Below are 15,579 nucleotides of genomic sequence, written 5' to 3' on the forward strand. Positions count from 1 at the left end.
GCTGCAACTGAATTTCTTGATAAAATATGTAATAACTTTTATTGGCCCGACCCGGTATTCAAACCTCAAAACTTAGAATCTGCACTCACACAAATTAGCCACAAAACCAGCAAGGCACAAACAATCATAAACTTCTACTATTCAATCAGGGATCCGCCCAATGTCAACCAAGCTTTGTCTGCGGCACTCCTTCACTGCACAGATTAAAAATAGTGGAATAAAAAATCAAATCATAAATTAAAAACAGGTACATTTTATTGAAAAAAAAATATGTACACATCAAAACAAATAAATAATCTTATGTTGTACAGTTATTAGTCTATAAAACATTAATTTCATTGAAATACAATACTATACATAACTACAGTTACAATAATATTTACATAATACCTCATCGGAGCGTTATTACGATTTCAATAAACAATATAACAACTAATCATGTCGTAAGTGGAATCTAAGTTACATGTAAATAAAAACAGTAAGCCGTCGTCGAGCTCGATAGGTTATAAATTAATTTTACAAGTAAATATCATCTAACAACGACCATCGACAACAAATTATCTATAAAAAATTATCCATGCGTGACATGATCTAATCAATCTAGCTACGATTTTTTAGAAAGAAACATTCAATTTTATTATCTATATAATATTATTTATTGTGATTAAAAAGCATTTTAGAAATGTTTAAAATTAAAAACTCCCTTGTACCGAAAACCGAAGCTCATAGCGACACTTAGAGTGAGGAATTGTTAAATTTCTCGAGGTACAGTCGTGTGATGAACGTTTAATATCAGCTTACGGTATATATTTAAATCTCGAATGTACGTTTAAAATCGATATTCAAATATATTTATCACAATCAATAAAAATTTTGTTCTCATTCGATGACATTTATGGCCTAATGTTTGATACATCTTAAAATGTCATGGAATCTATATCTACTAACAACGCGTATAGGCCTTAAATATTGGTATAAATATTATATTATATTTAGTATCGTATGTATAAAACGTGTTAAAATAATAACTTTTTTAACAAAAAAAAACTATAATCTACTTCAAAATATATTAAATTGAGATTTAATTATTCTCAAATGAAATTTCTTTATTCAAAGTATTAAATATCAAAAATAAAAATATTTCATTTAAGACTTATAGTTCATCATATATCATCTCCTTTGTAAGTCGGTTAAAATGCAGGCATCACCACCGGCCGACCGGACGTTGCATTGACTTTGATATAGCAACACTTATAAACATTCTCAACAAGTACGAATGATATGCGCACCGTTTTATACGAACTCGAACCGCAATGTTGCCATCGTATCAACAGTTCCAGCAACATCAACCTTAAAACTATTGAGTCTTTTATATTGACAAAAGTACTTTAAACATTTTAGCAAACAATTATACTGTCCGAAAGTAAATAAATAGTGCATTTATTAATGTAAAAAGTAGGTCTTGAGGCCCGTTTATTGTCAATTATCTCATCCGCGTTATCTACAATTTAATATGCTCAATATTTTGACTAGAAATCATGTTTTTATTTTCTAACAAAACGTAAAAATGTACACAATATATATAGCACACTCTTATTTAATTTACACGTTACTAACATTGTACAAAATGTCGATGAAAATTGTGATAAAATACCCTAAAGTACCCTCATCGATGCAGGGATGGGGCTAATGGAACCCCGCCTCTCTCGAGACTGACATCAATTCGACAAACGTCCTAACCGCCGTTTCGTCCGACACACCGAGAGACAGAACGGCACACATTACGAATCGATATTGAGTACCCAGAGACACGGTGAGCAAATCTCAACTCGCCGAATATCTTTACACGCTGAGAAACACCCGTCACTATGTGAGCGGACGTTTGACACGAGTGAATTCAAATTTCATATAATGTGCATAATGTATAGACAATCTCTTCACCTGTAACCGCAAAGTTTATCGTCTTAACCTAAAAGTACATTAGTGATTAAATCACGTCTATAACTAGCTGCTAAAATTTCTATCAATTATTATTTTTTTAAAACACCGAAATCTTAAATATTTACATAGACTCGTTACTCTGGACCGTCGCTCCGAGTGTGACCAGCGGAGAAAATTCCCGGGAATTAAAATTCTGCTACTGACGTTTATATTTAGTTGTATAAGCTAGATAAATATGTTCCTATTTAGTAATAAGAAAAATCTATTGTTTAATAATCGTTATCGATTGTGTAGCGAGGGAAACCCTTTAGTACGATATTCAAAAACGATAACCTTATTTAATTGTACGAAATTTTATTAAGATTTATGTATTTTAAAACTTCTTATTGTATCATATATGCTGAAAGATATCATATTTATTATATACTATTTCATTGACGTAATAAAACTTTAATGTCCGACACTAATCGTTCAAAATCTCTACGGATAGTAATGGCTTCCTCTGGAACTCTTCCAGTCGGATGGAGTCTGTCATCGAGAGCTCCTCAAGCGCGTAGAGTCGAGCTTCGCCGGGTTCCTCCTGTGCTTGCTCCTCACTTTGCCGTGAGCCCTGCTGCGCCGGGGCGTCTCGGTGATCTCCTCCAGGGGGACCTCGTCCCGATCCTCGCTCGAAGCTCGCCTCTGGTCGGACTTCTTATCCAACTCCGCCATCGCCTCCTGGATCGCGTTCTCGAGGAGGGTGTTCAGTTTTCTGCTCCTGCTCGGAAAGAAAGACACCCCGTGAGTTCGAGCCTCGGAAGCCAGGCCGCAAGCGCCGGTCGCGCGGGGAGAAGCGAACGAGGTCTCACAAGTCATCGAGCGTGGGTTGTCTTTGGGTTGGGTTAAGTCGAGGTGTGTGCGTGTGTGTGTGTGTGTGTGCGTGTGTGCGTGCGCTCACTTGCGGTGGCGCGTGCGCGCGGCGTGGTGCGCCTCGAGCCCCTCGCTGAGCGTGAGCAGCGCGCGGTGCTCGGCCGCGCCGGCGCCGCGCCCGAACCAGCGCACGCGCCACGCGCCGCCCGACAGGCGCGCCTGCAGCTTGCCGGGCCACGACGCGTGGCCGCGCACGGGCCCCCACACCAGGTCCCCCACGGCGAACCGCCGCACGCGCTCCGCCCCCTCGGCCGCCCCCGCCGCCCCCTCCGCCTCCTCCGAGCTCTTGGAATCTACGACCGAACCGACAGCTTAGCGGCGCTCCCCGCCGACCCGCCGCCTCGAGGCACTCTCGCGAGCGCCGCCCGAGGTGGATTGGACGCGTCGGTGAGACGTTAGGTTACGTTCAAAGATCTCAGGCATACGGGGACGATTAAATCGTAGTATTTGAAGGTAGACGGGTTCATTTATTTTATTTAAAAATATTGCACAAGCTAGGAGCGATTACATTTTAATATAAGCTCGACGATTGCCGGAGGTGTGATTAGAAACAGTAATTCACAAAAACAATGTTTTTACAAATCATCTGTATGCAATCTTAGACATTAGAGGTGTGACCGAGGAAAAAAATACATAAATATTCCCATTAAAAACTATCGATGGAATACTTATATCTATATTCATAGACCGGGCACAGTGAATAGGTTAAATTTTGGCCAAAAATATTGCAATTTTCGATCGACCAAAGCAGTGACAAATATCTGAGACGTTACAAAGTATTCATTCCCTCGGCCAAAAGAAGGTTACAGTAATATGAAAATGTGCTTTACTTACAACGATGAACAGATAGAATGATGGCTTTACAATGATGCGTTAGTAATGGAGTCCCAATGTGTGAGCCAATTTTGTTACTTCGGGAATGGTGCAATGGAAAGCGACAGAAAGCCATCGTGAGAGCGGTCGAACGCCGCACATCGCGTTCTGATTAGTTTCCAGTACACCCTTTATAAACAGCTGTATCTTGTATTAACCCAACCAAAAGAAAACCAATGACCAATATATCGCATTACGTAGAAGCTGAAATATACCATAATACACATCAATAGAACCGTCTCCGGTGATAGAATCATCTAATGGTTGCGTTTCCACTAAAATAATTGACAATTTCTCTGTTAACAACTTTTGCGATTCTCCACAGAAATTATACAAGTGCTACTTGCTCGTTGACAACACAAAAGTTGCCAATTTTCCTTTGGTGAAAACGCAGCTTAACGCATCGAATTCAATTTTGTGTGATCGCTGGCGTACGACAATCGAAAACCAATACAAGACACAACATTACATCAATTTAGAATTTTGTTAGCTGTGACTAAAGCGTGAGATGGTTTCTGTACATATTAGTAGAATTAAGCAAAATTTAGAATGTAGTAAGGGAACAAGAATAGTGTGCTCAATTTGATTAAAACGAACATCTGTATCTGCACTGACCGAACGAATCGGTCAGCAAACTTAAATCTTTGGAAAAAGTTTTTTTAGTAAAATCGTGAAGGTGTGTAAAGTATCAGGAAAGCCGATGAGTAGCGGTCCCACATTTATATGCAGTCGGATAAGCAGCAAAGAGTTAAAGCGTCGTAGACAAGTTAGATAAGAGAAATATACTCACCGTCCCCGGAACCTAAATGTCTGTCAAAGACTTTCTGAACGTTGGAACTTTCAGAGTTACTCCCTGAAGGAGAGAAACGTCTCACTTGCTGCTTATCTTGGTTGATGGCCATAGCGTCGTAGTCCTTCGGCAAGCCGTGCACCATCCCGTAATTAGTCCGCATAATTTTGTCATTCCTGTACGTGGAACCGTCGCCGAAGTCATTTTTCCTCTTATAGCTCTGAGGTCGATCGTAGAGACTCGACGTCATCGGCAAAACGTGTTGGCTGTTACTGGACGAGTTCATGTTTTGGTGGTATTGCATTTCACTGGACTCCACAGGATTGTGAGCTCGATTAAGACGCATCAATTGTATGTTTGATATCATATCTGAAAACGTCAAGGGATAAAATTATATTATGTTTTTTTAAATTATATTTAGTAGTTTATGGAATTAATTTTTTGTTATTAGTACAGATCCGTCCGATCCGTGTACCCAGGTACAACCTATTTGCCAGTTAGACCCCGTAATTGTCTGCAAATGTAAGAAATATTCAGTGAGTCCAGTGCGTCTTCGGGAGAAGGTGATCACTTACATCGGATACCTTAATTTCACATTCCTATTCATAAAATAAAATGAAAAACATCGAACGTACTTGTAATCGTCATATAGTGAATAGAACAGCGTTTAATCGATAACGATCTATGTCCGGGTAACTCGGGCAGAGAGTACTCACGGTGCGAGTCGGCGTCGGGCCGCTCCGCCCAGCGCTCGCGCGCCTCCGCCATGTCCTGCTCGCTGCTCGACACGCACTGCACCATGGCCTGCGACACACACGGCTACACGTCAACGGGGGCCACCACCGCACCACTCCTGGCGCTCGGTCTACGCGGGGAGGGTGACCACTTCCGACATCAGGACATTCGGTTCCGAAAGAAGGTACGAGGGGCGTTCGATGTATTCTCGGTATCGAGGCGATATACTAATGCTAAGGGTAATTTAATTATCTCATTAGTTAATGACACTCTTTGAGGGTATAAATACAAAATTTCATTTAATTGCCACCATTAGTATTCAAGATATCATTGCGAAAAGATAACTATGATGACTGATTCGACAATGATGAAAAAAAATCGAGCATCGCGCAGTGATAAAATTCCTCACAAAACAAGGAAAAACTCAAAAAATTATCCATGAAGAAATGGTGGCTGTTTACCAAGATTCTGCGCCTTCATTATCTACAATTCAGAAGTGGTCAAGTGAATTCCAATCGGGGTAGAGAGAGCATTGAAGACGACCCCCGCGCTGGTGGGCCAATTTGTGCCGCTACTGAAGAAAACGTCAAATTAGTCGAAAAACTTGTACTTGAAGATGCCCGTGTAAGAGTGAAAACATTAGCAGAAATGACTAAGCTATCCGTGGGTACCATTCACACAATCCTTCATGAGCGCCTGAATTTGTCAAAGGTCAGTGCAAGATGGGTGCAGCGAATGCTCACCGCGCTACAGAAACAAGTGCGAGTTGACTGTTGTAAGTAGTTTTTGGACCTCTGTGGTGAAAATCCGCAAGGTATTTTCGATCGGATTGTTACTGGTGATGAAACGTGGGTTCATCACTATGACCCTGAGAGCAAGCAAGAGTCTATGCAGTGGCACAAAAAAGGATCAGACCCGCCGAAGAAGTTCAAAGTCACTCCGTCCGCAGGAAAGCTCATGGCCACGGTGTTTTGGGATTCTAAGGGAATCTTGCTAATCGAGTACACCAAAAAAGGTCAAAGTATTACTGCTGCATCATACGCAACCACCCTGCGTAATTTAAAGGAGGCAATTAAAGAAAAAAGACGTGGAAAATTAACCGCAGGTGTGTTGCTGCTTCACAACGTGCCGGTTCACAAGGCGCGCCTTGCCCAGGCTGCTGTGCGGGAGTACGGATTTGAAGAAATCAATCATCCACCCTACAGTCCGGACCTGGCCCCTAGTGATTATTATCTATTCCCTAATCTTAAAAAAGACTTTCGAGGAACGCATTTTTCGGACGATGAAGAGTTGAAGGGAGCAATAAACGAACATTTTTCGGCCCATGAAGAAAAATATTTTTCAGAGGGAATTGAAAAGTTACTTTTACGAACAAATAAATGTGTTGAGATTTTAGAGGAGTATATTGAAAAATAAAATTTATTCAGAATTTTCCGCCTTTTCCTTCATACCTATACCGAGATTACATTGAACTCCCCTCGTATAATGGGTCCATCCCCGTGTCAATGTCTACGTCTCGAGCGGCGCACACGAGTATGGCGTTCGATGGTAAAATTCCAAAAGGTGTCGCGGAGGGCGCGTACCGAGGCGAGCGCGTCGGGCTCGGGCGAGCGCGTGGTGGTGTCGGCGGCGGGCGCGGCGGGCGCGGCGGGCGCGGGCGGCGCGGGGGGCGCGGGCGCGGCGCGGCGGCGCGGGCTGCCCGCGTCCAGCGCGCCCAGCGGGCTGAGCGTCGTGGTGTCGGGGGGCGAGCCCGCCGCCGTGCTGGGGGACTTCCCGCCGCGCTGGCCCAGCGTCTGCGTGGACACGGAGTGCCGCACGCCGTAGCCGTCGGGGGCCTCGCCCCTGTCGTCCTCGGCCGGCCGCTCGAAGGGGCCGAGGCTCCCGTCGTCCTTGAACTCCGCGGCGCCGCCCTCGCCGGGCGGCCGGCCGAACCTCTTCGGGTTCGTCGTCGACTTCTGGCCGAGGAGAACGTTGGGATCTATGCTCAGTCTGGAGTTTCCCCCCTGGAGGTTCATCGACGACATCTGCGCGTTGTGGGAGTTGGACACGAGCGTCGTCTGCTGCTGCACGATGGTCGTGTTCTGGACGAACGTGGAGTTGGCCCTGTTGCTCGTCGCGGATATGGGAACTTGCTTGGGGGACAGCGGGACCATCAGCGTCTGGCCGAGCTGATTGGTCTGAATGAACTCCTGAGTTTGGACGTTTCCCGACCTCATCTGTGGGCTCGTATTGAACGTGACGTTCGTGGGGCTCAGATTGGCGAGCAGTGGACTCAGTTGACCGTTGAAATTAGGGCTATTGACCATGACTTGACTGTTCGGAGAGAGAAATTGGGCGCCTGGACTGTGCTGCGATTGTATAATCTTGCCCTGTTGATTTTGAGCTCTGATTACTACTCCGCTGTTGGTACCCGCGGTGAACAGGCCTGGGTTCTGCACCGGCGTCAATACGTTTTGGCCGTTAACGGTCTGTAATTGAAGCTGCATTGGCATTCCTGTAGAATTATCTTGAATGATGGCCGTTCCGTCTGCAGTCATGACCATTCCACCGAGATTCGGCAAGATGAACTGCTGAAAGGCTGGGAAGTTCGACATGACATTGCTCGCATTGTTAATTAGATTCACGGGCTGTAGTAAATTGATCTGTTGTGACGGCGATGTATTAGCTATGATTTGTTGCGATCCGAAGTTGTTTGCGTTCCCCTGGCCGTTCATCACTATATGCGCCGGCGTGCCCGACTTGCCGGGCACGATGGTCAGCGCTTGCAGCATCGGCGTCGGGGATATGTTGTTAGTCGGAGACAGCTGAAATCCACGAGGTGAAAACTGCGGACTAGAATTGTGCTGCGGTGAGGAGTGGTGCACCATGAGGCTGTTCGGGTTCTGTTGCGGTGCTGCAATTTGCAATACGTTGGTTATGTTAGGTGTTTGATTCTTCTTTTTCTTACTTCTTTTCTTTAAACTTTCCGGTGAGAGCATAGCAACGCCTTGAACGAAGCCCTGGCCGTTCTTAACTTCGATCTGTCTCGAACTATCGGTAGTTTGCTGGCCAGAAACTATTCCGCCGGTTACTATTTGCGGCAGCACGGTGTTTTGTTGTACAACTTGCCCCTCGACAGTCATCATGGGGGGCTGAATGACGAACGGCGTCTGCAATGTATTGACAACTACCGTCGGTTGATTTACCATTGGTTGTACTCCTCCAACGGCGGGAACGACTTGAGTTACAGATGTGGTTACGTTGGTCACCGCATTTGACCCTATCGGTGACAGAGCAGTTGTATTCTTTGGAGGAGGCGGCGGCATTTGATTGTTGGATACGATTATTTGTCCGGTTGAAGAAATTAAAATTTGTCCAGGAGTATTCGAGCAAGATCTTCTTTGAATGATCGACGTTGGTTGTGCATTGCTCGTTTCAGGTTTCGATGGCAAACTACTGATAACGTTCTGAACCATTTCAAGTGGAGACTTCGTTATCATGTTCTGAGCGGTCGTACCGGCGATGTGTAAGGGATAACTAGTCGGTAAATTGACAGAATTCAAGAACGGATCGGGTTGGTTATTCGGTATAGCGTAAGTCGTGGCCATGTTCACACTAGGCGGTGGAGGATGCCTAACAAAGTTAGCTTGTGATGCGTTAATAGAGGTAGTTGCAGTATTAGCTTTTCCTGCGAGAACCGACGTTACAGTATCTCGAGTAACGGAAAACCCACTCGCCATTGTGGTCACAAATGTCTGTATATAACAAGCCTGTATCAGAGAGTGCGCCGGGCCCCCTCCCAGGTGTGGCGGTGGACAGTATCCTGGCATTGTGTTTTCTATTCTCTTCTTAGATTCTAACCTAAACAACTCTTGCTGATTTCTCAAGCCCGGTTTGACTCCTACCATTGATATGTTATCCACTTCCATGAGATTTTTGTTAACATTATGATTTGATATGAAATGCATCACTTGGTTGCCAGAGATGGCCTGGCTGATGGGCGGCCCGGGCGAGCTGTATGGATATGTGTGACTACTGCCGGGTGTGGAGGGGTTACTGTTAAAGTTATCCCTACTCGAACTTGGATTAGAATAGGCCGGGCTCGGTACGGGGAATGTACAATTATTCTGTAGTTGAGGAATACTGCCACTACTGTGAGGAGTGTCCGTGTTCCGAGAGCTACTAGATAAAGTCGGCGAAGGCTCGGGCGGTTGTAACGTGTCGTTGGGAGACACGTTGCTGGTGCTTACAATGCCAGCTTGAATCGGCCCGCAGTTATCATTCAACATGAGATTTCGCTCAATGTATGTTGAAGATGTTACAGGATTATCGTCGAATCCATGTTTCGGACTAGATGTGGCTACACCACTTTCCAATTCTAATCCATAAACATTGGCGTGTTGTTTTAAATATTTCGTTCTTGTATCTGATGTATCTGAACAGTTTCCTTTATATGAAACGTTGCACCCTTTACAGCAAGGTGGAATTGTGTTTTCGGCACTCTTTTCAGGAACGAGACTACTGTCGGGAATGTTGTTTGGCGATGGTGAAGAATTTGGTACAATATTATTTCGAAAAACATTCATAGGCTCACCGGGCCTGCTCATGGGCTTACAAAGTTTATCAGATTGATTCGTTGAATTAAACGTACTGCCAGTATTTTCAAATTGATTAACATTATATCGCGTATTAATTCCTACTTGTCTAGATATTGTGTTATTTAGCAAAACTGTTTGTTGTGCTAAATATCCATTGGGATCATCCATAAACGACGGAACGGTATTCCTCGAGCCATCATCACAGGATTTTCCCTTTGGTTCTGGCATTTGTCTCATACCATTGTTTCCAAACATAATTGGTTTATCACTTGGAATTGACTTTTTCTTGGGTGTTTTATTGTTACTTTTAGTTCTTTTCTTGAGTTCAACACTAGGCCATTGTTGGCCCATCATATTATAGTGTTGCGGTAGTGGCGGTACCCGCGAGCACATAACTGGATTTAAAATTTGTTCGTTACCGGAGTAAGAACCTGCAGAGGATGAAGATTCGTCCATTGTGTTCAAATTGGTGTCATCATAATCGAAGTTTTCGACTTTTTGTAACTTTGGGCTCGGACATGGCATAGAGTTAGGAGTATTTGAGTCGTTTCTTTTGACTTGCCATGGAGGAGTTTTTGCTGAATTCGTTTTGACGACAGTTCCGTTTTGTATTACCAATTGACCTTGAGGAACATATTGGCTTTGCATCGGCGGCTTGCTCTGATTTAAATTATCTGATATCTGCGTCTTGTACCCTTTCATAACTTCAATCTGTTTCTGGTTTCTTTGAATGAATATTTGCTGCTGTTCGTTTATCTTTTGCATAACCTCAGGTGTAAGGGGTTGGTTTAAACCACAAAATATTTGTGATTCTTCTTCCTTAGGAGTTTGTTTATTGGTCTGCAGATCATTTTCTTCTTCCTTATGCTCTTGTTCTATTACATGCGGCGTTAGGTTTAATGTATTTTTCGCATTATTAGAATGCTTATTGTAACCAGTATTGACACCTATGACTTGTCCATTCGTTCCAAGGACTGGCAGTCCCATATTGAGAGGGTTACTCAAAGGACCTGGCATTTGTGGGTTATGTTTCTGTCCAGATTCAATGTTCTCTGGGTGTTGAGTTATCCAACCACTACTAACAGTGAGATAGTGTGAGCTTCTTTGCACAAGAGTTTCTTGTTTTATATCTTCTTGTACTACGTTTGACATGTTCTGTTGCGAATACGGCAAACAATGCTGCATATTGCTGGGTCGTTGTGTCATAGCGCCCGGAGACGCCGTCCTCTTTTGATCGACGTCAGGCTGAAATTTTTTTTTAAAAAAAATGAGTAAGTTGATAAATATATATTTTAATAATCCTCTAAAAAACTATAAAAAGCAAATCCAGAATAAAGTTCTACATCATACGGTATAAATAATAAAAGTCACAAAATTATGGAAATTCGTATTCGCTACCGATATAGGTAATAAAAAATGTCTGCGCGGTAAGTTCTTGGCAAGAGTTCAAGTCTTATCGCGGCTATGAATACGTAACGAACATGTACCTTGAACTCGTTGAGGGGTCTATCCCTTTGCACCATCATTTGTGACACGCTCATAGTCGGCACGTATCCGGGACGTTTCTTCATTTTCTTCTTAGTTTCTGGTAAAGCCCCTGAAAAAAGAAACAAAATAATTGTTATTGTAACTGCTGTAATTTGAAACAATTTAAAATATCTCATTCGATCCGAAATATATTAACATTTACTAAAACATAATTTTCAATAAAAAAATCTAATATCGTAAAAGAAATCCTCTCGTAATGTCCAATCTCTTCACATGAACTATTGAACACAGAGAAAGGTCGAGAGGCGAGCGACCGTATGACTTTAAACTGTTCTCTAGACGTCCCAACAGATTCAGACAATGCAAGACTTTTGATGACAACTTCGTCCTTCTCATTAAATGACGCATTTCAGTAAACATCGCCTTAATATACATAATGTAGATAACATCTTTAACATTGTACTCGAGTAAATTGCACGGAATATAATAACAGTTTCGGTTCGACTTAATGACATTTTAAATTGTTATGTTAATGTATTTTCGGCGTTACGATGTTGATTGTCAGCTCGGATGAAGTTCCAGTCGGTAATTACACTAATCGTTTGTTAATAAACGTGAACTCATTCGTACAAAAGGTCAAAGTATATAATAAACTTTAAATTAGTTCAAAACATTTATTAGTGTTAAGTAGATTTTCATAATCCACTTTTACCGAAGATAAATACTCTAAAACAACAACATTGACTAATTAACAGCTTCATAAAGACCTCAGAGGGCGTGTAATACCGCAGCCGCAGTGAAAATTCGCCATTATGACGTAACCCTTTCAATAAAATAGCGCTGTGGCTCTAATCGACAAAAGCTTTTGAAGCAAGTAAATACATTACGAAACAATTGTTTTATGATTAACTTCCACTCTCTACTCATTTGTTTTTATTTAGAAAAAATATAATGTCTGAATAAAATAAAACGTATTAAAAAGTAATTATAATATATTTATAAAAATAAAAAAATATATATGTTAACTTTTCCAATGCTTAAAAGAGTAATAAAAGCAACTTTAAATAGTTTATTGTTATTAGCAAGAAGTTAAAACGTATTAAAAATGTAAACTGATCTTACATTTAAAACAATCCAGTTCCCCATAAACGGCGAGACGATACAATCAATAAGAAAAGTTAAAAAGAATCGTAATTCGATAGCGCTAAATAATAAGCGAGCCCGGTATAATGGCGTTATCTATTTGCGCATTATCTGGCAGATTTGCAATTAAAATACGAGTTGTATGCGGAGCCCGGGGGCGGGGGGTGGTCGCCGAGGCGCCAGGGTGCAGGGAGTTGGGTGGCGCGAGTCAGATCAATAGTCGACGGGGTGCGCGCCCACGCCGCCCTGCACCACCGCCGATTGTTTCAAATTACGCCCGCCTTTGTTCTGCCGCTGATCGAGTCGCCGACGTTTTTGTTTGCCTAAACGGCCCACTTCCTTTACGGTAATTACGCAATCCTGCGGCTCGCCGTGTATACTTCCCGATTTGTCCACTCCGACCGGTAATCTCCTTTCGGCTTCGGCTATGCTTTTTAATGTACGTTAGTAGCAATTTAGTGATACTTTACGTAATATTCTTTAGCATATTTTTATGGGCCGTAAGATCCTTTTATGATAAGCTATTTTAAGACTTGGAGAGGGTATTACGTCATCCTACCGTTTTTATCTTCCCTGGCATACTTTATGATATAGCACGATAATAAGGTTATTCCTATACAATAATATTATTTCAAAGATCACCTGTATAATAAAGTAATATAGTAATAATAGATAACAAAGGGATTCCCTCCGTACATCATACGCATTTATTCAGAACGGGTTAACGTAATAGAGTGACTCTTAGTGCCTTTCAGAGCCATTGACATAATATCGTATAACATAAAAGGATAAAAACTCAGAGAAAGGAACCGGGTAGGCTACTTGAAATAATATTCCCGTGTATAAAAAAAGCAATAAAAACTTGCTCACTTGAGTTGAATAAATAGTTAGTCTACAAGTTTTATAAACACATAATAGTCTATTTATGTCACGGGGCGCGGGAAAGCTTTCTCTTTTAACGTATTTATTATAACCGAGGTCGTATAGTATCTAATTTATAATAAATATATAAACAAATATTAAGTTTAAGCAACTAAAAATGTAAAAAAAAAATATTTTCGTTGCGTTACCATTTTATAGCCTAAAGTATGGCTATTAGGCCATCCGGTAGCTTATTGATCACTACCAATATTAACCAATCTTTAAATCGCCAATGCACCACCGACCTAAGATGCTGTCCCTTGTACCTGTAGTTACACTGGCTCGTATTGCTGTTGGGTGGTAGAAGTTTATGAATAGGTAGTACCTACTGATACGGGCTTACAAAAGCCCTACCACCAATTGCATTTATTTTTTAAAGAACCAATTCATAATAAAAGAAAAATTAACTGGGCTGCCATAAAATCGGGACATCATTAACTAAAAAGTGGACTATTTATAACGGAGTGCTGTGGTCGAGCTGACCTGCCTGTCTGTTATTCGTGACATTAGCGAAATATATATATCATAACTAGCGCTAATATATTAAATAAAAAAGATCTAAAAGTTGACAAACATGTAAACATTGAACCTTGCACGTATTTTCGTTATAGCTTCCAATAATTCATATAGCATCCATTAAGAAAATGTCGTTCTTGCACCACATAAAGATCTTTGTTTATACCGTTATCATAATGCGAAGAGGTATCAAGTTCAGTGGAGTTAGCATTCGTTTATATTATAGAACTAATAATTTCTTACGTGGTGAAAAACCTTGGAAATGAAACGATCGCCTCGAAATATTACCGTTTCAAACAGGAATAGAAATAATTTGAATATGAATACAATTGTTGAACTATATATATACAAAAAAATTAAGTTTATTTCAATTTGATTTGATTGTCCATACGATTAATTTATAATATCCTAACCTAACCACTTTCGGTCGGCGGGCATACTCGACGGAGACACGACGGAGCCAACCACGCAGGAGATGGGATACTGCAGTCGTGCGCGCAAGCACAGTCGCACTCTCTATTCCCTCTCTCGGAGTCCGAGGGGACGGCACCGACATGACCGACTTTACAAGCTTTCCGAGTCACGGGAGTATAACTGCCCACTTTCTAACTCCGGCCTGCTATTGAGTGGTCCATGATAAAAAACCTAATATTCTCGTAACGAATTCCTGGTCGTGCAATGGTCCGGGGACTACAGTCTACATCCGTGCAGGCCAGCCACTAGGACGGGGCAATTATTCGATCATCGATATATCATAAGTATTTCTAAACGTTTTGATAGATATCGAAAATTAGTTAGATTACTGCACTGCACATAATGAAACTAATTAAGTTCGCATTCTTGCCGGAATATCTACTTTAATATTATCTTTCTTAAAAGTGGTGGATTTCCATCCGCCACATACAAATTTACCTGCACTACCACCACGAGGTAAGTGATTACAAAAGCGAATTACACACAATTTTCCTTCTTTATTTTGTAACCATTAGACTATTTCGGATCCCTATCTATCCAAAAATTAACTATTAATTTCAATCTATAAAAAAATATTACCGATTAAGACATCGCACTTACTTGTTTGGGTGGATGTTGCATTCCTGCTGACAAACGGCAGTACATTGTATTGCAATGTCTTAGTGTGTAATTTGTTTATTGCACACAAACACAAACAAAGGACAAAACATTCGAGATCCCTCTTTTCGCACATTAATAGTACAGGAAGAATTCAGTTGAGACTGCAACGCGCTGAGCACGAATCGAAATAACTACATTAGGAACTAGTATATTAACACATGGAATTAAATATGCAAACTAAGAAAACATAGATAAGTTTGAATAAAACAAATAACAAGGATTTTTATCTCCTGTATCGCCTTCGCCTACCGTTGGTATAGGTTATTACAATGTTGCATAGAATCTAAATACACAGTATTACCGTTTAAGGGGCACTGAGCAGGCGCACTACGTAAGTATTGAACTCGCATCAACATTCAATTGCGTAATATACTACAAGAAAATTATTAAAACCTTACATGAAACGATTATTGTCATTTGGAAAAAATATTTAAGAGTTTTCATCATCATCATCCCTTTAACAATATAGACAGTAAATTATACCTATATAAGGAAATAATAAATAAATAATTTTCAAAGCAAATTGAACGGGTCTTCGAAATCTGATCTTAT

The 15,579-nt window shown here is 41.5% G+C and overlaps 1 protein-coding gene across 3 annotated transcripts in view; it reads right to left on the bottom strand.

Moving 5' to 3' along the window:
* Positions 1-233: 233 nt before the first annotated feature.
* LOC113392194 (uncharacterized) overlaps positions 234-15,579 on the bottom strand; it is a 71,856-nt gene continuing 56,510 nt past the window's right edge. The window contains exons 4-9 of one of the 3 annotated variants that reach the window (XM_064215441.1): positions 11,313-11,422; positions 6,832-11,070; positions 5,230-5,317; positions 4,514-4,882; positions 2,879-3,143; positions 234-2,698 (exon numbers count right to left, since the gene is read on the bottom strand). In XM_064215441.1, the coding sequence (XP_064071511.1) occupies positions 2,473-2,698; positions 2,879-3,143; positions 4,514-4,882; positions 5,230-5,317; positions 6,832-11,070; positions 11,313-11,422 (5,297 nt within the window). In that variant the 3' untranslated portion in view covers positions 234-2,472. Of the gene's footprint in view, positions 2,699-2,878; positions 3,144-3,592; positions 3,928-4,513; positions 4,883-5,229; positions 5,318-6,831; positions 11,071-11,312; positions 11,423-15,579 lie in introns of those variants that run through there. The other 2 variants (XM_064215442.1, XM_064215443.1) reach the window with 2 other exon arrangements.

The sequence above is a fragment of the Vanessa tameamea genome, chromosome 7 (assembly GCF_037043105.1).
Source record: "Vanessa tameamea isolate UH-Manoa-2023 chromosome 7, ilVanTame1 primary haplotype, whole genome shotgun sequence".
NCBI classification, from domain to species: Eukaryota; Metazoa; Arthropoda; class Insecta; order Lepidoptera; family Nymphalidae; genus Vanessa; species Vanessa tameamea.